This window comes from Semicossyphus pulcher, unplaced genomic scaffold (assembly GCF_022749685.1).
Source record: "Semicossyphus pulcher isolate SPU_LCO1_2020_fin unplaced genomic scaffold, fSemPul1.0.p SCAF_2, whole genome shotgun sequence".
In the NCBI taxonomy this organism is placed as follows: Eukaryota; Metazoa; Chordata; class Actinopteri; order Labriformes; family Labridae; genus Semicossyphus; species Semicossyphus pulcher.
The window spans coordinates 22,517,082-22,543,676 of NW_027211693.1; the positions used below are offsets into that span (position 1 = coordinate 22,517,082).

General features: G+C 41.9%; 2 protein-coding genes across 2 annotated transcripts; one reads left to right on the top strand and one right to left on the bottom strand.

Annotated features, from left to right (window-relative positions):
• Positions 1 to 1,262: 1,262 nt before the first annotated feature.
• Positions 1,263 to 7,106, top strand: fbxl3l (F-box and leucine-rich repeat protein 3, like). The gene is made up of 5 exons (XM_069669450.1): positions 1,263 to 1,337; positions 2,913 to 3,289; positions 3,551 to 3,673; positions 3,949 to 4,120; positions 4,912 to 7,106. The coding sequence occupies exons 2-5, from the start codon at positions 2,930 to 2,932 to the stop codon at positions 5,553 to 5,555; spliced, it is 1,299 nt and encodes a 432-aa protein (XP_069525551.1). The 5' UTR covers positions 1,263 to 1,337; positions 2,913 to 2,929; the 3' UTR covers positions 5,556 to 7,106.
• Positions 7,107 to 7,482: 376 nt separating this feature from the next.
• On the bottom strand, positions 7,483 to 24,889 carry atp10b (ATPase phospholipid transporting 10B). The gene is made up of 21 exons (XM_069669451.1): positions 24,384 to 24,889; positions 21,751 to 21,955; positions 21,352 to 21,437; positions 20,939 to 21,045; positions 19,449 to 19,580; positions 19,085 to 19,212; positions 18,070 to 18,322; positions 17,407 to 17,591; positions 16,321 to 16,494; positions 15,146 to 15,689; positions 14,938 to 15,038; positions 14,727 to 14,853; positions 14,434 to 14,618; positions 12,032 to 12,299; positions 10,807 to 10,883; positions 10,605 to 10,730; positions 10,312 to 10,512; positions 10,155 to 10,235; positions 9,961 to 10,065; positions 9,536 to 9,723; positions 7,483 to 8,238 (listed from the first exon to the last, which is right to left on the bottom strand). Exons 1-21 carry the CDS (start codon positions 24,791 to 24,793, stop codon positions 7,953 to 7,955), a joined length of 3,969 nt encoding a protein of 1,322 aa, XP_069525552.1. The 5' UTR covers positions 24,794 to 24,889; the 3' UTR covers positions 7,483 to 7,952.
• Positions 24,890 to 26,595: the final 1,706 nt, after the last annotated feature.

Here is a 26,595-nt window from a genome sequence, read left to right on the forward strand (position 1 = left end):
TTAGGACAGTATATAAACAGAAATCTGTTGGTACAGAAATAGATAAAGGTTAGTTCCCAAGTGCAAAAAACAAGGCAGCTGTTAAACCATAATTGTGTGTCAGTGTGTAACAATAATATCTGACATTAAAGGAATCTGCCGTCAAAATCAAAGCTTAAGCCATAGAGGTAAGAGAAACAGACAAGACATGTTATTGTGCTTTTTTCTGCCAGTGTGAAGTATGATGTTGGCACCTATGCATGTCCCCAGTAAGCAGTCACTGTGCAGGATTCACTGGAAACAACCTAAACAAATGGCAGCCATCAATAGAAGCACAAATAATAGTCACAAACAGTGTTTGTGTTGGCTTTAATAGCAACAGGACTGTTTACCCAGAGACTAGTACGATTGTCTGAAAAAAGGTTTGATGTTATTCACAATACTCCTCCAAAACTATGATGATGGCAGCTTTGATTCCAATAACATGATCCATTATTTTAATGATCTTAAAGTTGAACAGTAACATACACAGTATATAACTTAATCTAATACATTCTTAAGTTTTCTTCAAGTTTGACATAAATATAGCAGAAGACTTGCAGTTAATTCTGTAAAAATATGACCTGAGGATAAACCTTTACTTTTTTTCCTGTCTGCAACCCTTATTCTATTTAGATTTTATATATTTTTTTGTATTTTATTTACTATTTTCACGGTAATAATAATTACATTTGCATGCTGGAGTAGGCTATTCTGTAAACTTAAAATAAATGTAATTTCTACTAACTTAAGTAAATAAATACATAAATGAACAATATCTATTTCTTATTCATGCCAACCCACACATACACACACACACACACACACACACACTCACGCGCACACTTTGACACACTAACCTACTTTCTCAGCACGCGTGCACGTATATCTTGTGCACTCTGCTGAAGGGTCACGACACGACAATAACAAACAAACAAGCACGCACACGCATATGTATACATGCACATGCGCGCGCGATTAAACACGGCGGTGCAAATAACTGACTGAAAGTGAAGGCTAGCTGTCTTTCATGAGGAAGAGTGTAGCCTCTTTGTTTCTACATGCATGACGGTGGTTGGAGATGCAGCCGGGCAGGTCCATGTTTTCCTCCGCTCACGTGTCCCGGCTGCTCTGCAGAGCCCGTCAAGCTGTCACTAAAGCCGAGAGGAGAGCTTATTATGGGAGCGGCTCCTGCTGTCCTATATCAGCAACAGCCAGCATTTCTCCAGTCATCTGCAGCCATGGCTTCGAGTGCACGCTGTCTTCTCCAATGGCAGAGCCCAAAACTGAGAGGAAAGTGTTGTTTTTAGCAGCTTCAGGTAGGCAACGCGTATTTAAATATGTTTATTCTGTGTTTGAGATAAATCTTAATGACTTATTGCTCATAATTATGCGTCTAGATTTCTGTTTACCTGGCGCCACAGGTGGTGTACAGATTTCTTACACATATTGGTAAAGCTAATGAAGTGAACTGTAATGATAGAGGCACATTATAATGACTTTAATATTAGTAGTACAATTAATATAACTCATGCTCTGAAGTTATCTGCAACTACCCCAGAGTCAACAGAGTATCAAGCTTCAAAACGCGTTGTAAATTATTATAAATAGGTCGGACTCGTGTGTAAACAGACTTTACAGGCTCAGTGTTTACAGTGAAACCTGCAGCTGGAGCCTCAGAACAGGTTTGGTTAGTGATTAGTGAAGACCTTCATAAATAATCAGGAGCCAATGATGATTCTTCAGTGGGGGGAAAAAAACAAAACACTGTTAGTTCAGATCCAAATGAAGACAGGATGCTTTGAACCCAGTTTGTGAGTGGGTGACAGAGTAGATGAGGTAAAGGCTTCAGATTGGTGGTTCATGCTGTGTTACATCAGAAGATTCAGGGACTCAGTCAAAGATTGTTCCACTAGACAAGGGGAAACATCTCAGGCTTCAGCATCGCAGTCAGTGTTTAACAAGTGGTGAGTTTACCATTATTCAATATGTGATTTAAGTATACTGTATTCTACCACTTAGATATGTAGAGAAAGTTTGTAATATTTAAAGTTAAAGTGATATATAATAATAATATAAGAAGGTATCAACACTGGGCTTAAGTTTGACCCAGTATGTAAAGTGAAGAACTCGTGGGATCTATTGAAAGCTTGCAAGTAAGTTTTCTTAAAACTGCACTTTGTCTTTCATTTAGTGTCTCTGTAGATTGTGATAGCCGGGGTCCAACATCAAGGACATATATATTGTAATATAGACATTAATGTAGATCATCAGGAGGCATCTTGGTTTATCAGCAACATGTGATCTTTACTGTTAACTTTCTTTATGATTCTGGCATTGTGTATACTTTGGATTTTTGTTCATTTCTGATCTCTTATTTATTTTGTTGATGTTTTATTTTTGCACTATTTTTTTTTTTCCGCTTTGCTACTTTTCCCCTCATAATAGATAAAATTACATCTGATCTTATTTTACTCAGCATTTTCACTGAAATAAGAGATAGATTTATGTGTATCTATGACGTATATAACATCTTATAAATGAAGAGGTTCAATGTTAAAGTTCAGTTAATAAATATAAGAGAGTTTAACTGATTTTTTTGAACGGACTACCAACCAATATGTTAAAAACGTCAACGTCAAAAACGTAAAAGATTAACAACAGAAATGTTCAGCTAAGAATTAAACGTTGCAGTTTAACAGCTGCATACGGCACATGTAGTTTTATAAACTGAGGTTGTCGTGTTCATCGAAAGTAAATGTGAAAATTAAAGTAAAATGTGTCTATTTTACATAATGTTGTGACTTTACATTGAAAACACAATAGAACAGAGAAATGCATGGGTTTGCATATGTACACACTGTGCATTGATTCCTAATCTCATGTCCCCACAGTGTGCTGATTTGTCAGGATGAAACGAGGAAGGACGGGTCTCAAATCAAAGTGCCAGACCTTCCCCTCCCATGAGGAGAGGGCTAAGAGACATAAGTGGGGGGCATCCAGCTTCGCTCTGAACTCATCAGAGGACTGGGGTAACCTGCCCCACCACGTCGTCCTGCAGATCTTCCAGCATCTGTCCCTTGTGGACCGTGCCAGGGCCTCGTCGGTTTGCCGCAGCTGGAATGACGTCTTTCACACCCCTGATCTGTGGAGGAGATTTGAGTTTGAGCTCAACCAGCCGGCCACGTCTTACCTGCGCTCCACTCACCCTGACCTCATTCAGCAGATCATCAAGAAGCACGCCCAGCACCTACAGTACGTCAGCTTCAAGGTAAGAGCCTCCCCTGCTGTCGCCTATTACTCCTCGCCTTTCACCTCCTCCTCCTCCACCTCCTCCTCCTCCTCCATTTTCACAACAAGGCTGTCTGAAAAAACAAAATAATCCAAACCATCTGCTGCTCAAATGATCGTGACTCATCAGCCGTCTTGGCTGTGGTGCACGCACCACATGGAAGCTGAGATTGTTCTTACACCTTCAACTTTCCATTTCTCATTTCTGTGTTTTATTTCTTTGACCTAAATGGTAAATCAGGTGGACAGCTGCACCGAGTCTGCAGAGGCCGCCTGTGACATTCTCTCCCAGCTGGTGAACTGCACCATTAAGACCTTGGGGCTGATCTCCACAGCACGGCCCAGCTTCATGGACGTGTCTCAGGTAAGAGACTGTCTGTGCTTCACATGCACATCGCAGCACATTGTTACACACAAAGAGCTGGATCATATCATGTGTGCTGTTTGCAAGTCAAGCTGAAGTCTGAGATTATCTCCCTTGTCCCACATGAAAACTCACTATATTGCTATTTTATTTTGGTTAATTTTTTTTTGCTCTTTAAAAAAAAACAAAAAAACAAAAAACCATTTTGCTAAAGGTAAAATTGTAATTATGAATAAGATGTTCTCCTTGAATCATTATTATGTCTCCCTCCTCAGGACCACTTTGTGTCTGCACTGACGGTGGTGTTTGTCAACTCCAAGTCCCTCTCCTCCATCAAGATTGATGATACACCAGTGGACGACCCGTCCCTGAAGGTGCTGGTTGCCAACAACAGTGACACCCTGAAGCTGCTGAAGATGAGCAGCTGTCCTCACGTCTCCCCGGCAGGTCAGTACACTAGGAAATATGAGAAAAATGTTTGCTTTTATAAGGGAACCAGAGGATTAAGAGTATTTAATAATATACTGTATAATAAGCAAATCTCTCTGGCTGGGCTTGAACCAGAATGTTACAAGTACATTGTCAGTGTCAAACATTCATTTGCCTTCAAGTTTTTTTACAAACTATTAACTATTAACTTTTGCTAAATGCTAACGTCAGCATGCTAACATGCGCACGAGGATAACGTGTGCAGATGTTTAGCATTCTTTGTTTAGTGTGTTAGCATGCTAACATTGGCTACAACATTAGCATTCAACACAAAGTTCAACTAATGCTGATTTGAATGTCATATTGCAGTTATTTGGTTACAAATCAGAGTGTTCGACATATTTAAACACTGAAGCAGTGACACCGTTTTTTATGGTGGGTACATGAATGTCTATACAGTCCAAAAATGGTTAATGAGACATTTAAGTCCAAAAAGAATAATGTCAGCCACAAGGTGTTTAGTGCTGTGTACCGGCAAGAATCTGGGGATACAATATATCACAATAAAAGGGTTATAATTTAATATAATGTGATGCGTTGCAATACTATGAACATGATGAAATGTTTAATTACATAAATCTGATCTGGGGATCACCAAATCAGTAGTTTTTTGTCTTCAGGGGACCATACTTGTCCTGTAAATCTTCACATTAGCAGTTCAGATAATCTAATCTGGACAAAATGACCCGAGAGCCACATCATTTCTCTCTTTTCTCATCCAGATGTTCCCCCCTCTCTCTCGTCCTCAGGTATCTTGTGTGTTGCAGACCAGTGCCATGGCCTCAGGGAGCTGGCGTTGAACTATCACCTCCTGAGTGATGAACTGCTGCTCGCCCTCTCCTCTGAGAAACACGTCCACTTGGAGCACCTGCGCATCGACGTGGTGAGCGAGAACCCCGGCCAGACACACTTCCACACCATCAAAAGAAGCAGCTGGGAGGCTTTGGTTCGACACTCCCCCAAGGTCAACATCGTCATGTACTTCTTCCTCTATGAGGAAGAGTTTGAGCCCTTCTTCAGGGAGGAGACCCCCGTCACCCACTTGTACTTTGGCCGGGCGGTCAGCAAAGAGATGCTGGGCCGCATCGGACTGAACTGCCCCCGGCTGGTGGAGCTGGTGGTGTGTGCCAATGGCCTCGAGCCCCTGGACGAGGAGCTGATCCGCATCGCCGAACGCTGCAAAAGCTTGACGGCTATCGGGCTGGGCGAGTGTGAGGTGACCTGCAGTGGCTTTGTGGAGTTTGTAAAGATGTGCGGAGGCCGGCTGACTCAGCTGTCAATCATGGAGGAGGTGTTGATCCCAGACAGCAGCTACAACATGGAGCAGATCCACAGCGAGGTGTCCAAGCACCTGGGCCGCATGTGGTTCCCTGACATGATGCCCACCTGGTAGGCGGACATGAAGCCAGACGTTGATGACTTTTATGGTCACATGCACATGCATATGATAACAACATTTAAGTTGTTTTAACAGTGTTAGCAGTTACACAGTTTACTGTTTAACTGACATAAAGCTTCAGGATTAGACTGCATTGATATTTGGACTATAAAGAGTAATTTTTTATTTGTATTTTTACCTGCAGTGAGCTTGATGTAAAACTATTACATTGTTCTCATTTAAAAGCAGCAGCAGATTGATTTCTCTCTGGCGACGCTGTGAGCCCACAGCTTTCTGTCAATGTATATTGTGATGTGAGATTTCTGATGTCATAAGTTATTTCAGCCTGTGAAGGTCTGAATTTACAGGCACTCACTGCCACCTTTGTGTATAAAGGATGTAGTGACACCATCTGCTGGTGACTTGTGTGAAAAGCATCACACTCATATTTATCCTGCAACACCGAGAGAGAATCAACGTTTTATAGGAGACATTCCTCCCTCATGTGCTTTCATGCTCTCACGTATCATTAGTGTTAGTTGCTCAAATAATTCCAGGTCTTATTTTGTTGTGAAAGGGTTTGTTACCTTATTGAAATATCCTCCTGCTTACAGTCACGATTTCCTACATTTCCCAGGATACAGTTCAGGAGTTGATGCACCTTGTTGCATGCCAACAATGGGAGACAGATCGTAAACAAAAGTGAAACAAAAGCAGCTCAGAGGGAACAAGAGTTTCCAGTTTAGTCAGAGCGAGAGTCACACCTTCATGCGTGTTTTAATTACCTTCTGTCAGGTCAGCTGTTGTTTTCCTTTTTATTCACTGCAAACAATATTTTCATTACCTATCAACCTCCACTCTCGCTGCACTGACGATAAGTTTGTTATTGTTGTCATCTTCAGAATTTGCCCAGAAATCCTCAAGAATAAAATTAAACACAAGCAGCAACAACAATGGACCATTTGCTACAGTGAATATCACATGCAGGATATATTAGTATTACTATTAGTAATAGTAAAAACAGCGTTTTAGTGTAAATATGCCGGACGTGAAATTAAAAATGTCTTCTGTATGTGTTTTTTTAAAAAGCTTTTAAAATTATTTCAGATGGACTTTATTTTGTATAATATATAGATGCACACCCCTGTGCATTTAAAAGCACAGGCTGAAGAAGATGAAGGTTTTCACACCTGATTTCTTTACTGTCTTCAAAATAGAGGCCTTTGTGCCAAACATTTGGTAGTTACTGTCTACTAGTTACTAAATTTTTACTACATAACAACAATAAACTTTTTTTTATAGCAGTTTTGAAATGACGAGGTGCAATTACATTTCGTGCAAAATCGTTCTGGTGAAATAAAAAATCAAGCCCACCATATCCAGTGCCACACTGTACCACATAAAACATTACAAACCCTGCAAGGATTTGCCTTTTGTTTGTTAATTTGTCATAAAATTATTTATTTCATATGTTTACACGGTTTTTATGTGTGCAGCATTGATAGTCTCGCTCAGGTCTGCTTCACTGTACCAATGCTGTATTTATTCTTAATAAAAATAATAATAAGATTAACCTAAATATTCTGTCCATGTCTAAATTTCTGTTTCTCTGACTTTGTCCCATTTGACCTTTGTGCAGTTCTTCATTTTCGCCACTAGAGGGCAGCAATGATCTATCCGGAGGCAGTGGGGCCTTATATAAGAGGAGCTGCTACTGTAGAATGAAGTATGCCAGCGATAACTCAGCCCTTTTTACAAGTGGATTCAGCTTGTGCACAGTCCATTTACATAGAAAGCTTGAGATTTTGTCACTTAGACACACACACACTCACACACACACACACACACACACACACAAGGAAAACATAATGTGATTGTGTTTACATATTTCATACTTCATCATATTTTTTATTCTTTACAGATATACAAACATTTCACAGGCCCAGCCTATAAAAACATATACTTTTTCATACAGGCAAATAAAATGCAACATGACTGTTTACGGTTTGTAGGTGAGAGGAATATATCAAACTAGCTAAGCATTTTGTTCTGGAAAAGTGCCACATTTTGGATTGTGGGTGGCATGACTAATTGGGTTACCAGCGTGCTCTGAAAACCCATCAGGAAAGTAACAGGCTTATGCGTTCACTATGGCAGCTTGTTATGAGCGGAGTAGGGAGGAGAGGCCCTACATGCTCATGCGCTTTATTACAAAATGAACTCATCAATCCAATTGATGATTTGTTGCAAGTCAGTGCATAAAGGGGAAGGGTGTTTCTCCCTGATTGCATTTACGTAAAACCATCCCCTCAAAAAAATTAACTCCATACTGGGATCCACTCATGAACCAGTTCAGTATATTGACATTTTTGTGAATAAATAATCATCCTTCATCGAGTGAGTCTGTGCTCCTCACGTGTAAAAAGGCCTCTGACAGTTTTCACTGACGACATTCAGTGTGAATTCGTCCCCCATGATATCAGAGGTGGTGGGAGATTGGGGATAAATGTCCACGGGGGTCTCCATGGTGGGAGAGGGTGGGGTCGACAGCCTGGAGCGCTTGACCCCCCCGCTGCCCCTGAAGCTCCTCCACTCCTTGATCCACAGCTCCCGCTTGCAGGGGTCCATTCGGTCCAGCTGCCTGGCTTGCAGGAGCGGGGAGGGGGCGACAGAGTTCCTCAGCACGTGAAACGTGTACCTGGGGGAGAGAGCGTGGTGGTGAGAAAGTAGGCCAGTGAAAAATATGCGGCCCTTTGATGTAAATCAGAGCATTCCCTCTAAATATCAGCACTTTCAGATGCATCGGCAACCAGGAGGAAGAGCGAGCCGTGCTGCTGTCATTCCTGGACTTCACAATTAACATTAATTACAAATCAGCTTACACTCTCTATGCACCATGACAACTTCACAATTACATGGCGGTTTACAATCACAAACACTCTCAAAAATAACACATTTTTAATATGATCATGTGGTTTAATGGGTTTAAACAGAAGAGGAAGGAGGGAGAAAGAAGTGGTTTCTGAGTATTATACCATTTGACTCTTGAAATATTGACTTATGATCCCTCATCATTAAGTAATTATCGATGCCTCTGACGTGGAGCTGTGGTGAAATCAGTCTTTTACTTATGTACAATCTATATCGCAGAGTATGTGTATTAAAAATACATGTACGTAATGTATGTAAGTACTAAAAGTAAAGGCACTCATTTTGCATATTGGTTCATTTAGGAATAATGTCTGTTATATAATCGTATCATAATGAATAAGTGTATTTCGCTCTGTTATCAATGGAGTCTACATTTGGTATATAAATCATAACTTATTTGTTGATTACATTTTGTATTACAAATTTAGATTTGATCAACTAAAATTGTTGGAGTGAAATATTGTAGGTTATGTATTGAACTGAATCAAAACATATCAAAGTTGATTCAATATCTTTGTACATTGGACAGTTGGACACTTGTGGAGTTCCTTTGCTCCTTAGGAAAATGTACATGTATTTTTAAATGTTCTAATATTTTAAAGAAAAAATAACTAATTTATTTAGATTTTAATAATAGGTTTTTGCAGCCCTATTTGTTCAGCCAGTGAGCGATCAGATGAGGATGGAGACACAGGTTCAGAGCAAACCTTAATCTAACGGCTTCCTGACTGTAAATTACCAGCATTGCTCGGTAGGCTGTTCTTTACATGTAATGCTTTACCTTTCCAAGAGGAAAATACTCAATTAAAACTGTTTTTTAGGTATAATATAGTTTGAGAAAAAAAATCTAAAAAAAAGAATTGTACATATAACAGGTAAAAATAGAGCAAAAATAAGGACAATGGGAGGGAAGGCCTTAATGTACTGCTTTGACACCCTTTAAAGATGTCAGCAATAAAAATGTAAAACCCCTCCAGTAGAACTACAGATATCAGAAAGTATTCAAATAACTGCAAGAACATAGAAAAGCTTCTCTCCAACAATGATGCGGGCAGTGATGGTACCTGGGCAGCAGAGCCACCACAGTGGTGATGATGCAGATAAGGTAGAACATGGGGTCGGCCATCTGGCTCTGCAGGATCCAGTACGGGTCGGACGGAGGGTTGCAGGTGATGCAGACGCCGCTGTAGGCGAGTGTAACGATGAAGTACACGGCCACGCTGCCCCACATGATGACCCAGTGAACCACCGTCTGCAGGGTCGATGCATAAAACAGCATTTTGATATATTGATTATGACCACAGAAGTCAAACAGTGTGGGGTAAATGTCTGTTTATGTGCTTCATTCATAATAAACAGGCGTGTAAAACCAGTTTCTAGATTCTACTGGTTTAATATTTCCAGTGCACACTGATTGAAACGATCCAATGATAAGATGTCAGGAAGTAGACTGAGATTATATCTAGAATGAGATCAGCGCAGCACTCACCCAGGCTTTGATCTCTATGGACAGATGCAGCAGGATGGTAAATAAAGAGATTGTGTTCAAAGGAGTTCCAAAAGTGAAAACATCAATGTCTGAGCCCTGGTAAGTCTGGAGGAGAAAACACGTTTTAGACATCAGTTAACCAGCAACCAGCACAAAGGGTAATCAAAGGTGGAGAATTCAAATGTCCGTCTTACCCAGTATGGGATAAAGAAGCACACCAGGCTCTGATAGAAGGCGTCGAGAATGGAAACCCAGAAGGTTGAAAAGTTGTAGTCCTAAACAAACACACACACACACGTTTAAATACATTAGAATACATAAACAATCATCATCATTGTGAGAGTCACTGACCCCTTCCCCCTGTCCGGTCCGGTACAGCTGAGGAACACCCAGCAGCATCTCTGCGGAGACATCTTTGTCCATTATCCCAAACATGATGGGCGGCAGAGAGGTGAAGAAGAGGTTGAAGAAAATCATCAGCCAGTAATCGATCATGGCCGTGCCAGAGAAGCCGCAGAAGAACTGATACCAGAACAGCAGGTTCACGTAGGCCTGGGGAACACACAAGATGATTAGATGATAAATGCTTCTGTAATGCAATCTGTTTAATCAGACAGCAGAGCGCTTCATAAAACAGGACTCACCACGTTCTTATAGAAGAAGTAGATGATCATGTTGGCCAGTCGAGTGTAGCACCAGTGTCCATGAACCAGGAGGAGTTTTTTCAGGTGTTTGAAGCGAGATATAGCAAAATCACTCGCCATGACCGCCTGCGGAAGACAAACAGAAGTTAGAGTAGTAAAAAGAAACAGCAACATTTTTTAAGCTTCAGACCTCAGTTCAGACCTGCATGCCCTCCTGGCCAGAAATCCCAATGCCGATATCAGCTGCTTGGATCATATTGACATCATTCGCACCGTCACCTGAAGCCACAGAGTGAATGTCAATACTCAGCATAAAACATTGCATTTATTCAGGAATTAAATGTGAGTTTTATACAGTTTTAAAGATGATTACATAAAAAAACACAAAATTTTTTAATTTGTTAAACTCTATTTTGACTCCAATGTCATCTGAAACACCATACATCCTCATATTTCCATGGAAAGGTTTTTACAGGACTGAGTAAAGTGACTCAGCAAGGCTCAGATCTGAAATGTAAAGTCTGAGGCCCAATAATAAATTTCTCAGGAGGTTCAATGACTCAGAACAAGATAAGAAACCCTGAAAGAACCAGACAGAAATTACCTTTAGGTTCCCTTGTGATACTTTTTGCATTCTCTCACTAAACCACATCTTTCCCTCACAATGAGGGACACACGACCCTTTTCACACTCTCAAGTTAAAACATGAGTTACTAAAAACATTATCAACATTATCCCCGGTGTATCATCAGCCATGACAGTGTGACAGCCAGCATGCACAATACCCTGCTGCAATAAATTGCCCTTTGGGGATAATAAGGAAAGGTTTGACCTTTGACCTGAAGCTGAAGCAACGAATTAGAATTCAGGCAACATCAGATTCAAAATGTCTACAGTGTAAAAGAATATTGTATCCAAGAATTGTAATATCTTTGGCATCAATTTATTGTCAGAGGCCCACTCCATTCATCCATCTATTATCAATACAGCTTATCCTGTTCAGGGTCACGGGGTGCCGGAGCCTATACCAGCTGGGATTGGGTGAGAGGCGGGGTACACCCTGGACTGATCACCTGTCAATCACAGGCTGACACCTGGAGACAGACAACCATTCACCCTCACATTGACACCTACAGGCAATTTTAGAGTCACCAATGAACCTCACGAGCATGTCTTTGGACTGTGGCTGGAAGCCAGAGTACCCGGAGGGAACCCACGCATGCACAGAGAGAACATGCAAACTTAGGAACCGTCTAGCTGTGAGGCAACAGCAACAAGGGGCCCTCTGTCATATTAAAATGTGTATATCTATAAGGTTATTGTGCCTTTCCTGCTCATATAGTTCACTGTATGTTCACAAAATGTCTTTCCTTTGATACTGTTTTACAACGATGTATATAGCTTAAACAACGATAAAAGTGTCTTACCGACAGCCAGGGTCATGACCTTGAGTTTCTCCCGGACCACCTTCACCACTCTGCTCTTCTGTAACGGCGTCACTCTGCAGCAGAGCACAGAGCGGCAGCGCTTCGCCAGCTCCACGAAGCGGTCCTGCAGGTCCGACGACAGGGCCATGGTCAGGGTCCGTCCGTCGATCACCAGAGAGATGTCCGGGGTCGTATCCACATTGCGATGGTCTGCGCTGTACCTCCTCACCTCTTCCAGTGTGCAGTCCAAGATGGAGATGCAAGCGAGCTGGAAGACAACATGTGGTTATTTAGCTGATCACTTTGTCGTCATCATTTATTGATGGGAAGATTTCCTGCTTTACTTGGTCCGATGTGATGTAAACAACTCAGTTTTGGATGGTTAGTTAGACAATTTCAACATGTTGTAATGACTATAATAATCTGGGACATTACCTATTATGCAAAAAGACGAATACAAGATCACAAAATGTATAAAAAAACAAAGAAAATGAAGGCAAGACAATAGCTCTGTGCAGCAGAGTACAGATTATATGTTGGTATTCTGCTCGAGTGCAATTACGAGGCTCTGGTCCCATCAGACTCGTCATTGTTTTGTGTAAATAACTCCTGCTTGTTAGCCAAACAGAAAACAGGGATGATTAAAAAAAATTGGGTCACATCCCGTTTTTATATAATGTATCTAATGCTGGCTAAATTTCATTAGCTGCGGACGGGTGATGACTGCGGGAATGCATCCCTCAGATGGTCATCGAGTTACAGAGGTAAAAATAGTTCATTACCAATTTGCCTCCACTCTGGCTCATGAGCGAGGCGGTATTTCCTCTGAGTGTTGAATATTAGACTGGTAATTAGATATGAAAGCAGCAGATATTGTATTGGGGGTATCTGACTCCATTCATCACGAATGACTGGTCCCATCTGAGAGGAGCCGTCTCTTTGTTCCGGAAAGCTCCCCGTGTATCCGTTAGAGCCGACAGGTAATTTTGGTCTATTTGAGGCCGAGGATGATGAGGAGTGGTCAGGTTGTCATGAAGGGCTCCTTCCTGTGCTACCAGATCTTTAATGACCTCAAAGAAGCAGGGCCCACACCTGACACCTCATCTTTCTCAGATGGAAATGTGAGGGTTTGACCTTTAGTTAGAGGAGTTCAAAAAGGTTTGGCCATTTAAATTGGAGGGAGACAAGCTCACAGGTTAAACCTCATGAAAAATCATGACTTGTCCTGAATTACCTTTAAAAAAGCTGCCCTCTGAAACAAGCTGCATGTGATATATAAAATGTGTATTCATCTCTTTAAAAGGCCTACAGGGGTTTGTGGTGCTGTAGCATCTAATGTGGCATATTTGTAAGCTGTTAATAATTTTAAAGCGTTGAATTGATAAATTGGTCTTACATGTGATATGATAATTGCTTTTTGTCACAAGCATCTTGTCTGGTAAACAATCCTAAGCACACTCCATTATATACAGTATCTCTTTATGCAGATTATATTTTACTTTCTTTTACAAATTCCAGCCAGATCAACTATTTGACATGCTTGGTCATGTCTGGATGTAAGATTAAGTGGTTAAAGTCAGGACAGTAACTGCTAAATGAAACAAACTTATTATTTACAGATATTTTACTTAATCCCCCAGAGTTATATTTTTAAAGGACATATTGTGGATTTTTCTAAATATGCTTTTTAAATTTGCTTTATTGCAAGATAAACTCATTGGCAACCGTTAATTAGCTTAGCCTAGCATAAAATTGTGATCAGGCAGAGAAAAAACCACTCACCAAGGAAATTAATTTTGTTATATGTTTGTTATTATTCTCTTTACATACCAACAGCAAACAACATATCAATAATCTGACAAAAAATAAAGGAATAAAGCAGTCTACCTATCTACCTGCCTCTACTCTTCCACAAGCTAAAGCTAGCACGGCAGTTGCACAAAAAGGGCAGAGAAATGTAGCAGCTAGGCTAACGGTTTGGTTTACTCCAGTTGACTTTCCCAACTTTAATTATGCCATGTTAATTATATCTGTACAAAACTGCAGGTACTCAGAGTTTTACAGCTTTATACAGAGACCATTTACTTCTTTCTCCCTGTTTCCATCCTTACTCTAGGCTAAACTAAGCTAGCTAACAGACTGCTAGCAACAGCTACATATCTACTGTACAGACATGCAAGTGGTATCAATCTTTTCATCTAACTTTCAGCTAGTTTTAATAAAATGTCACTTTTTCATTTAGTTTCATGTTTAATGTACCGAAACTACCTCTAATTGTGATATAAGAAATACATCAGAGATGAAGCCTATCACCATTTATCATCTCACATGAGCAGTAAAGAAAAGTGTGTCAGAGTCAAACAGCCAACCTTCAGTGAGGCAGACTTCTCACTTCTCCTCACCTTGTTTTTGCAGCTCATGTTAATCACCAGGTCTTCCTCTTCCAGTAGCCTGCAGGCATAGCCGATGTTGACAGCTGTCTCCGGCTTGTCACCAGTCAGCACCCACACCTGGATCCCTGCGTCCCGCAGAGCCACGATGGTGTCTGGGACGCTCTCCTGCAGACGGTCCTCAATGCCCGTTGCTCCTGCAGGAGCCCAAAACATCAAAGTTAGGCAGAGCTTGTCACATGACTATACTAAATGTTTTTAAAGTGTTTATTAAGACCGATGTGTGTTAGGCTGATCTGTGTTACCTAGTAGGGAGAGATTTGTCTCTAGCTGCACAGCAGAGTCCATAACAAGCTCCTCTCTGCTCTCTATCGCGGCCAGGGCTCTCTGTCTGTTCACTGACCAGCTCTCATACATCTTCTCACTTACAACCTGCAGCACACACACAAGAAAGATGACACAGAGCTCCTGTTGTACAATAAAATGATGCTAGTTAATAAATAACTGATTATGCACCTTTTTTGTAAAGCAAAGTGTACGCAGTCCATTTTTAGCGTAGCCGTCAAGGTGATGCTGAGTATCTGCTGCTATATTCTTCTGTTTTTCACTTATATTTTCTAAACACAACATTACACAGTGTTAAAGTGGTCAGGATTGACTGATACATACTCATAATTTTATATTTAAGTGGTATAAATGTAAATGCACTTTCACCTGCACATACCTGCATATGGTGTACCAAGCAGCTCCATGATGGCGTAGTCTGCACCTTTAGTGTACAGCACAAGCTCATTAGTGATTGGGTGTCGCACCAAAACAGACATTCTCTTCCTGGTGGAGTCAAAGGTCAAGGTGTCCAGCACCTCAAACACCAGGTCCTTCCCAGACGGGAGCCTCACAGTCACGCTGTCAGGGGTGCGAGCCAGCAGAATGAAGCCATATGCTTTAGCTGCATGCACCAGGGCCGCCTCATCTGGACTCTCCGCCTCATAGCCCAGATTATCTGAGGCCGCTGCAGGTTTATCAGGCCCAGACGGAGCATGGAGCGAGCATGTTTGGAGCCCATCCATGTCTCTAGACACCTCAAATTTCACAGGAGTGTTAATCTGGTCCTCCTCTATAACCGAGTCCTCTGAGAGGGTGCGATTTCTCTTCGGCTTGTGCTTACAGGAGGTGAAAATACGGCAAAGGGAGGGGGATTTTTTCACCCAGTTGGACAGAGCATCCAGTGGGTTATATGTCCGGGACGAGCGTGAAAACCCTCTGGCCTGAAAAAAAGAAACGTGTTTGTCATGTAGTGTTTTAATATCAACTTTTAGCCCAGACACCCATATGGTGAAACCTTTTCAACCTTTTCCACTTTGATGCTTTTGCTTTTAATTATAAACTCCAGGGAAACCCCACATTTTGCTCCCATCTGCCAGACCTCAGAAGAGCACAGTCAGGAGCAGTGAGTGCTAAAATTAATAGAGCCAACCCCGATTGCCCCTGCACATTATCTGTACTATGTGGCTAATTCAGTGAGGAGTCTGAATCTTTACAGCTGGGGCCTTAAAGATGGAAAAATGAGCACTGACCACTGATGAAAGAACAGAAACAATTTAAGAAAACTTTTAAAATGAAGCAAAATCTTTGAGGTTTAAAGTAAAATGTAAACTTTTGTTAGACTGTGTGTGTTTCTTATTAACTTATAGAGGTTTTGCTAAAGTACGACATTCAGATTGCTGGTTTAGATCTATAGAAATAATAAAATCATAAATAAACAGATTCTCTTCAATGTTTTCTAGATGAAAAATTTGCATATTGTAGCTTCTTCAACTTCTTCATCCATCTTTTCTCTCCTGACGCTGCCCTCCATCTCTACCTCCCGCGCACAGACGCAGCACACGGAGCGCTCACCCTCTGTCTCTGAGCTGTTGCCATGGAAACCACCACCGTGTTGCAAATGGCGAGAGCCAGAAAAAAGTCCAGGTAAGGATCTATCTTCCCGCTGCCGCTGCCGCTGCCGCTGCTGCTGCTCTGTGCCCTGCTAATCTGCTGAAGCAGCTTCCTGTCTGGAACCACCGCACTTTCCTGTTGGAGTAAAAGTTAATCAGTTTTTTAATTAAAAGCTCACGCTGTTAAACTGTTTGTTGTGTGCACTTAGCTTTAGAAAAAAGCTTTAAACCTTTTCATTCAGTTTTGTTTGCGCATATACAGAAAAAAGACAACAGGAGGAAGTTTCCATTCATACAAATATCTTCTATGTTGGAGACACAGCATGAGGAAACCCAAAGACGGGCTCTGTGCAGCTTCACTGGAATAAACACAAGTCTTTTTCTGTCTCATCCTGTATCTCCAGGCTTCTGCCCTTTTTACCCCCTCGGACAAAAATAGCCTCATATACTCTACTGTAGATCAGGAGGATAGTGACTAATCTATAGTGCACGTTTACAGTTTGTGTGACATCAGCGGCCTGAGCCAAGTGGTGCCCAGCATGACCATATGTCCCGTCACAGACACGGGGGCAGCTCTGAGCCAAAATGGATGTGCTCATCACTGACACCTAGCAGCTCTGCCATCTGCAGCAGGGACTGGGACCATGAGGCCTTTTGACACAGGGGTGGGTGAGATTTAGGTAAACAACTGTCAGTTTGAGGTTTGACTTTGTACTTAGACATTAGATATATCTAAATGTCCTGAATTTGGTCTGAGGTAAAGTTAGATTTTATACCTCCATGCACACATTCTCGTAAGTTATGAAAAGAAGCAGAAAAAAATATTTAAGCTGGGAAACGTTGATTTTAAGCCACCATTTAAAGCTCCTGAGTCATGATTATGACTACAGGGACATTTGTTAGTCTTTAAAAGAAATGCCGATGACTCTTTTCCCCATGGTGGCATCCTGTAATCCTGCGTTGACTGTGTATAATAACAGGCAAAACCCACAACCCCACTTTGAATTAGATGTCTGTCTTTTTTCTTGACCGTGAGTGATCATCTTACCAGCTCGCTGCTGAAGGCCACATCACTCGAAGCACTTCTTGTGAAGTTGCTCCTGCCTCTTCTGCTGTGGTGTGTCTCCTCATGGTCGTTGTCCAGGGACCATCCGGTCTTTGCAGGTTGTGGCCTCTGGTTGAAGATGACGTCTTCCTCTGATTCTTCACCTTTAAGGACAGCTAGGCGGATCGCTGTAAGTCCCAAAAAACATTTTAATACAAGTCCCAGATCAACATTGTATAATATCATGTATGTCGAATCATTGCATAACTGGACATTATGTTTCACACATGCTTCCCAACTGAACAGGTAAAAAACTTTGAATTCATTTTGGTTTAATTCTAAGATTAGCATGCAAACAGTATCGTGTTCACCTGCTATTGTTAGCCTGTTTCTAATCCATATGTTCCCAGAGTCCTTTGTTTCCAGGTAAGGGTTACCTTTGTTGTTAAAAGTGCACCACACAAAGGGAAATGGACATGTCGAGTGCAGATTAAAGGGTAGGATTAATTTCCCCAAATATATAAGTAGACTATAAGCTGTAAGGGAGTGATTTCACATGTTGACACAGGGAAAAGCTGACAGAAAACTCAATGATCTGTTTATTACTTGTGTATGGGTCATATGAAAAAGTCCTACAGCATAAAATATCTCTACACAGCCACATACCGTTCTCTTTGTGCGGGTACTCGGTGCCCATGATGGAGCATCTGCGGTACACCATCTTGTTCTCAGTGAGGGTGCCAGTCTTGTCTGAGAAGATGTACTCAATCTGTCCCAGGTCCTCCGTGATGTTCAGGGACTTACACTGAACGCGGCTGTTTGTGTCCTGGTCGTACATGTCGACGTCATTAGTGATGAAGAAGATCTGACCGATCTTCACCAACTCGATGGACACGTAGAGGGAGATAGGGATCAGGACCTGCAGAGGAGAGGAGACGACAGACAGAGGAGGGAAACAACGGGAGATGAGAGGAGACAAAATATGATTGGAAAAATAGGAGAAGAGACAAAAAGGAGACAAAAAAGACTAAAGAGAGGAGAGAGTAACAATACGTAAATGGATAGAAAAGAGGAGGAGATGAGACAGAATGTAATAGGAAAGGTGACGGGAAGGAAAGAAGAAAAAAAGGGTAGGGTAGGAAATGGGAGGAAAAGAAAGGAGACAAAAAAGGAGAGGAAAGGAGTGTCAAAGAGAGGATGAGAGAAGGAAAGGGGAGGAGAAGAGAGGAAACACAAGAAGGATAGGAAAGGAGAGTCAAACAGAGGGGACAAAGAAGGAAAGGAGAGGAAGAAGAGGAGAGGAGAAAAAAGCAGAAAAGGAGAGGACACAAAAGAAGGGGAGGAGAGGACAGGAACAGAGAGGAAAGGAAATAGGAGGAGAGAAGACAAAATATAATAGGAAAGGAGAGAAGGAAAGGAGAAAAAGGGGTAGGATAGGAAAGGAGAAGAGAAGGAAAGGAGAAAAAGAGGAAACAAGGAGACAAAAGAAGGAAAGGTAAGGACAGGAGAGGAGAAGAACAGATAGAAAAGGAAAGGAGGGGAGGAGACAGTATAAGGATAAGAAAGTTGAGGAAAAAGAAGATATTTGAGGAGTAACAGGAAAAGAAGACGAGGCGTAACGCTGACAACAAGACAAACACTCTCACTATTCTCTTTAATAATCAGAGTGTGAGTCCTCCACCTGTAGCAGGATGATCATGGTGAAGAACATATAGAAGCTCGACAGGCTGGGACTGTCCAGGTGACCACTGTGGTCGGGGACCAGGTAAGGGGGCACACCGGGTAGCGCCTGCAGCCATACGTATTGACCTGCATGTGTGAGGACATGAGGATTAATCACACTGACTGTTGCGTATGGAGGAGCTATTTTTGGCACCACACCTTCCCCTGTCTCCTCCCTTTTCTCCTGGTATGTGTTCGGGCCGTAAGCCAAGGTGACTGAGATTATTTTTGTCATTAAACCTCGTCTCATAAATGTGAAAGCATTAATCATTAACCCGTCTGAGTTGTAATTTTATGGTCAAGCTATGTAATTCATCACTGACCTACTGCTCCGAAGAGACACATGGTGAGGAGGAGAATGACGCAGAAGATGACGTCTATGTTCAGCTTCCGCTCTAGTTTGCTGCGCTTGTATCTCGGCCCGTTGTTGTTGAGCATGGACTTTGTTTCATGGCCTTAATTGTGGGATGAGAAGAAGGTGATTCAGTAACCAACAGGCAGTATCTCACACAACAAATAAAAAAAATATTTAAAAAACAGTAATTGAAATGTCTGTCCAATAGTTGGCTCAGGATGAAATATCTCAGCAGCAGAGGGATGAATTGCCATGAAAGTTGGAACAGGTGTTCATGCTCCCTGAAGGATAAATCTTTGATTTGACTTTAATGATCCTCCAAGATTTCCTCTCAAAACACCAACAGATCAAACTTATCAGGTATCTTGAAAATATCTCAATATCCCTCTGTCTCATACGGACATTTATGGTTCCCAGATTTTGCGTCACTGATACAACTTTGGCTCTGCCTGACATTTTCTTTTCTTCTTCTGAAGTTTAAAATTTAAAGATGTCCAATTCTTTGTTGTATGACTGAATGAGTGAAAATAACGTCATTCCCACCAGAGTTAAGTGCAATTTGTGTTAAGCGCTCATTAGCAAATGTTAGCATGCTAGCATGTTAAACTATGATTGTGAACATGTAAACATTATCTGTGTCTCAATTCAGGGGCCTACAGAGGATGAGTCATCGAAGCCTGCGTAGCTCTCAGGCTGAAGTGAAATGAGACAGGTCTAAGGAGGATTTCCTCTCTGTGTCACCAGCTGTTCCCGCACTTAACCTTGCATTACCAAACGTGGCTCCTGTGGTCTAACAACAGGTAGCTAGCAGGCTAAATGGCTATCATAACTAATGACGTGACTTAACCGTCCTTTGTACCACTGGCTACCGCTGTCCTAATGTATTCCTCAGCCGATTAAAAGTCAATACATTTCGGGATATTCTGGACTGCGAAGGATGCACCCGATGGATCCTTCATGGGCGGGAAAAGGAGGTCGCATTTGTTGGCCGCATCTGAAGGAGGCTTCAAAATGGGACAGCATTCGGCACGCCACTGTGACGCAATCAGCCTTCAAATATGTCCTTTGACGGATGCAGGCCCTGAATTGGGACACAGCTATTATCTGCTATATATCATTATGTTAGCATTGTCTGTATGAGCATGTTAGCATAATGAAATATGCATTTAGCTCATTAATGCTGTGCTATATACAGCCTCAAAGAGCAGCTAGCTTAACTGTAGACTGTTAGCCTCTTTGACAAATCCATACTGTGTGACCTCCTCCCCAAAAAAACATTAAAATGAAAGAAATGTAATCTTCAACATAATTTCATACCTTCAGCAGATCATAGTGTTAAATGACTGTCATGTGTGTAATATGTAGTAGTATGCCTTAACTTCAGGCTTTGGCCCTGGACAACAAACACACTACAAACTCTAGGTCGCAGCAGTGAAGCAGAGAAAATAGAGAATATACCTGCAAACACCACAAAGCCGACAGCGTGGTCCGTGTTCCTCACTGTGCAGCCTCGCAGCAGCAGACTCTCGATTCCAGCGCCCACCTTCTCCTTATCAGGTTTCTCTCTGCAGCCGGAGAAAGTGAGAAACCTCCTTTGTACTGTCAGATCTTGTTAGATATTCATTACTGCTTATATATTTCCCATTAGCCATTCTCCTGCTTTACGACCAGAGCTGGACAGCATGGGCAGACCAGCTGTAAGAGCCGTGGTGCCCGAGGAAATCGATTATAGTCTATTACAGCCCCAATAATGCCTCTGGAGGCATCACAAAGTGCAGCGAGTGGGTTGAAATTAGTTTTGCTCGGCTGCTCTGAAAGGCCCAAAGAAACTGTTTTGGGAAGCATGTGTGATCTGTGTATTTGATACTCACACAAAACACTTGAAATGATTCAGGTTGTTGTTGGGCTTTTCGGACACCACGATGCTGTTGAAGCTTTCAGCTTCAAACTCAGGATCCTGCAATAAGAGGAGGTATGAAGTGGAAACTTTAAAAATATAACTCAACCTGTACTTCCAGACAGAGATCATGCTTATTAACAACATAAAGGCACCTGTGGTCTGAAAATACTAAGCTGTTGAATCCAACAGGTATGTGTGTTCTGTCTGTCATTACTGACATTGACGTGGGAAGTGTGATTGTATGTTACGGTAAATGTTCTGTGGATTTGTTACATGTCAATCACAAGGAAGAGATGAAGACTGTAAAGAAAGTAGAAACACAGGTCCCTTCACTGGAAATGAAACCCAAAAGAAGAGGGGTATCACTGACCGAGACGCAGACGCCAGACACCGCCCTCCTCTGCTTCAGGTTGGTCTCTCCGTCCAGGTTGGACGTCTCGATGTGACACACTCTGTTGGGGTCTGATGTGTACAGGAGCAGGAGGTCTGCAGGGACGATCTCATTGCAAACAACCCTCACAAAATCTCCCACTCGCACATCCTTCCAGCATCTCTCCACAAACTGTGTTGCTCTCCTGAAATCAGACACGTCAGACACCAGCAATCATTACGGATTATTTTATAGAGTCGCTGGGTGGCTTTTGTATTGATTTCTGTCACATTCATTAACTACAATCTTGGCACAGTGGGCGTATTTTGCTCATGTTTATGCAATCAAATGAAATATTGGCTCACTGAGGATGGGTAAAAGATGCTATGGATAAAATATCATAGCAGCTGCTTTAGTTAAGGAATAAACAATAAAACTTAATGAAAGAATCAATGCGGTTGTTTTTGGAGAGCAGCCCAGATGTGTTTAAGAACAAGGAAACTATGAGAGGAGACGTTTAGGGGAAGACCCACTGTACTACAAATTAAGCGCCGAGGGCCTTTGATGTTTCCCACAGGGCAACATGCTTTATAGTTTTAACCTGCACGTCAAGCTGGTTAACCACCAGTGACAGAGAGCTGCAGGTATGCTGCCCTGCATGTAGGACCTGATCGGGTGGCTGCCACGTAACACCACACCTCGACCAAACAAAGCCAGGAGGGGGGTTTATGTATTTTTAGTGTTGTGTTTAGATTAGACTTACCGGGTTGCATAAATATCTTATGTCAGGAAAGCCGTATGTGCGCTCAGTGTACGTCAGGTTGTAAGTACTTCTCACATACTTTTCCCCCCAGACACGATCAGAATGTTTTAAAATGTCAGTGATGCTAAGTGGCTTTGAAAGAATAATTCCCACAAATGCATTTGAAAAGTGCAAGTTAAACTGATCTCATGAAACAACTAGCCAGTCAAATGGTAAGCAACCTATCATTTAAGTTTCCCTGTCTTTTCTGTTGTTATGCTAAGCTACTCTAGGCTAAGCTAAGCTAACTGTTGGCTCTAGCTTCATATTTAATGACAGATAAAAGAGTGGTATGTTACTTGTGATCTAACTCTCTGTAAATAAAGCTAATAAACATAAATTCATATGTTGAACTGTTGTCTTGAAGATTTTAAAGCATTGCAAAACAATGTCTTTGTCTGCTGATTAGCTAATTCTGTGACCTAATTATCTGATTGTTCTAAGTCTGAACATTTCTGGTCTCTGAACTTGACTTGTCTTTGGGTTAAAGCCTCAGAAGCAGAGGTAGCGTTGTGTCGGTAAACAATCCTTCAGAGACAAAGACACGCTGAAGATAACCTGTTCAACATGTAGATGAAATGAATTCTCATAACTGTAAACATTACACAGGAAAAGGCTTTGAGGTGTGGTGACTGGTTTTAATGCTCGGCAGCCTTTAAACAAGACATGTTTAAGAACACAACAACATGAGTTGGCATTCGATCAGGAAGGTTACAAACAGCCGACGTGCTTCCTGTTTTGTATGATTGTGTGCAGGTGTATTGTCAAGAGTTAAAGATAGAGACGAGATCAATAGGATGACCCTAAAAATAAGCCACTTCATGTTCAGAGGCACACACTTCACACCTCTTTAAGAAAAAACATGCGGGTGATGGAAATAAAGATGTGCATCTGTAAAGGTCTCACGAGTTAAGGTTAAATCCCTTGAGGAACCTTTCCGTGCACTGCAAGGACAGGTTGTAAGAGCAGTCTTTCTGCCAGATGGATAAAGTTCACCTAGATAGAAAGAAATGTCTGGAAGGCTTAAATTTATTCTGGAGTGTCTTCTGGAAACATTTGTATACTTCAAAGAAATCCCAGCTAATCGATGCTGTTCTAATCTTTACAAGCCCAAAATGGAGCTTAAGCATCCAAAGCCAGCGCGCCGCGAGAATTGCGATTTAACTGCTGTTGATTTTATTGCCTGAAATACAACGAGGGACCACCAACAGGCCTAACAAAGGGTCCAAAATTCTGCAACTGGAGTCTGTACTTAGGCCGACTTGACCACCACACACTCAAAGACAAACACACACACATGATGCAGGAAGGAAGGAAGTGCTGGTTAAATCCCTGAGGATTCATCATTGGAGGTGCCCCCAGTCTTGCATCATATCTCCCTCCTTTTCCTACCACTGTACTCCAAAATCACAGCAGTTAAAGTGTTGAAATGTGAGTGTTTGTCCTCCCTTATGATGTATTCATTTTTCATCAGTAACACAAAAATAGATAACCGCTAACCTCACCGTCTTTGCTGACGCAACGCCCAGAAAAGGATTGCATCAAATGTGCACAATGTGATGGTGAGAGATATTGTTGTGAGGATGTTCAAAAAAAGGACTAGTCTCCCACACGTTTTCTATTTCTAAGTCAAAAATTCTCACTGGGTGCTAAAAAGCAGAGGAGGTACAACAAACACACGCACACACTCACACAGATCTACACACACTCACAGACATGGGGGATGATAGGAATCTGAAACACAGATGTTAATGCAGCTCGAGTGTTTCCACATCATGCATGATCGACACACTGCACTCATTTCAGCACAGGACTGTCTTTGACTCTTTACCTGCTGTAGATGAAGCACGGCGTGTTGTTGAGCTTCCTGTCCGACTGGTACCTCCTAAAGTCCTCCCAGGCGTCCTTCAGAGCGGTCAGAGACATGATGACACAGATGGGGATCAGAGCCACCTCGGGCTGGAAGGCGTTCACTACAGGGACAAAGTTCAGAATAGCCAGACCCACAAAGTAGATGTTGGCCAGACGATGAAACTGCTCATAGAGGTTCATGGGGATGAAGAGGAGGAGGGTGTACTTGGTGGTCTTGATGGCATTTCCAGGAAAGTAGCGGTTAGGTTGCTTCCCCTTCTCCAGGCCCTCGTAAGGCAGATTGGACACCAGGTTGCGGAGGTCCTTGTCCCGCGCCCTCTGACCTCTCAGAGCATCCCTCACCAGGGCCAGAGGGCTCATCCACGTCATGGCTGTTCTTCTTTTTTTTCTACTTCTTCTCACCAACTTTGTCTTCCCATCCTCTCAATATTTACAGCTCCGGCGAGTTAAAGGGACTCTCCTCAGGCCCATTCTGTCTTTGAATGAATCTGTCAGTGTGTGTGTGAGGCCTATTGCCAAGTTAAAACAGGTGACAGCACACCTATGAGTCCACCCCTTTCATTGACAGGTGTGTTGTCATTCCTTGCACTGGTGCTTTTAAAGTCTCAGCAGAAAGCTAACTTTGAGTGCTCCAGTGACTCAGCTGTTTGCTGTCAGTTCACCATATTCACACCGCTTCCAAACTCCTCTGTTCTCATGTTAAGGGGGGATTTCTTTAAAGCCGTTTTAATGTTGTACTGCTGTATTCCAGGATGTTAGTCGTACAAAAGCAGGATATCATTACATTATCATTTCACTGCTTTCTGATTGTTGAGAACTGAAATAATTAATAGTAAAAATGTAGACGAACGTTGGGGCATAAATCAAGGTAAAACAACACCTTTGATAAGTTACTAGTTACTGTAAGACAACAGCTCATGCTAGTATTTAACGACTTCCTTGCTAACATAATGTTAGCTAGCATTCCGTTACCTAGCGTTCCATTAGCTAGCATGACATTAGTGAGCATTACATTTGCTGGCATTACGTTAGCTAGCATTTAGCGAGCTAGGAATTTTCACAATACCTCTTGTATCATATAACACACTACCAAACAGATTTAGCATTTAGCCACTTCCTAGCTAACTGCAATATTAGCTAGTTAGTGGCTGGATGTTTATGTTAGCTGTTGTCTGACCATATCTAACGGGTTATAAAAATGTTATTTAGCTTAAAATATGGCCGGTGGAATTTTACTGTTCATTTTCTTTTTAGTTTCTAATTATTCCAGAAAAATAGTCAGAACCATGAACTCAGCAGACTTAACAGCGTTTGAGCTTTCCACCCCGAGCATGATGTCACATCAGAATGGCCACTGTGTGAACATGGTCTATTTACTTTACTTTTTTCGTCATTTATCCTTAACACACTGGCATTCTTAAAACTAGAAATTAGAAAAATAAAACATTTATAGACTACAGTTGGCCGAACACAAAGCTTTCAAATGAGCTGACAATCTGATATTTTCGGAGCAGAAAATTGGTGCACTGGGTCATGAAGAGATTTGATCTGACAACACACACCGAGCAGAGCGCAACGACTGCTGGGGGCGAACATATATGAAGAGTCTGCAGAGTGTGAACATACAGAGTGGAGGGTCATACACACCCCATTCAAGAATATACAGATGGAGATAAAGTGCATGATAAGGAGCTTTTTGTCATAACTAAGACTGAAGATAGTGATTAGTCTTTATTAATGCATCTAAGGATATCCACTGAGGGGTCAAAGGTCAGAGATTAGGCACAGCGGCCTGCTTGAAAGATTTCTTGTTATTTGACTCTTATTGATTCCTGATTTGCATGCAAAGTTCGATCATGCTGATTATACAGAATGGGGTGACTGAATCTGTTTATATGTATGTGCGTGAGACTCTGACGTGTGATCGACCACAACAAAGCAGCTTCATGCACAGATGGCATGCATGTAGGATGGCTTCCACTTCCTCACGTTTTTCCAGAGCAGCCTGCAGAACCTGTTTAAACAGGCCAGATTTCCACTGGGCCTCTCATTTATTGTGCTTAAATGTATATTTCAGACACAGTTATAGCCGTAGTAATGAAACTGTATGTACCTGGTTAGTGTTTGATACGCAGCATAAAGAGGCATTATTGTAAAATTACCTGTAAATG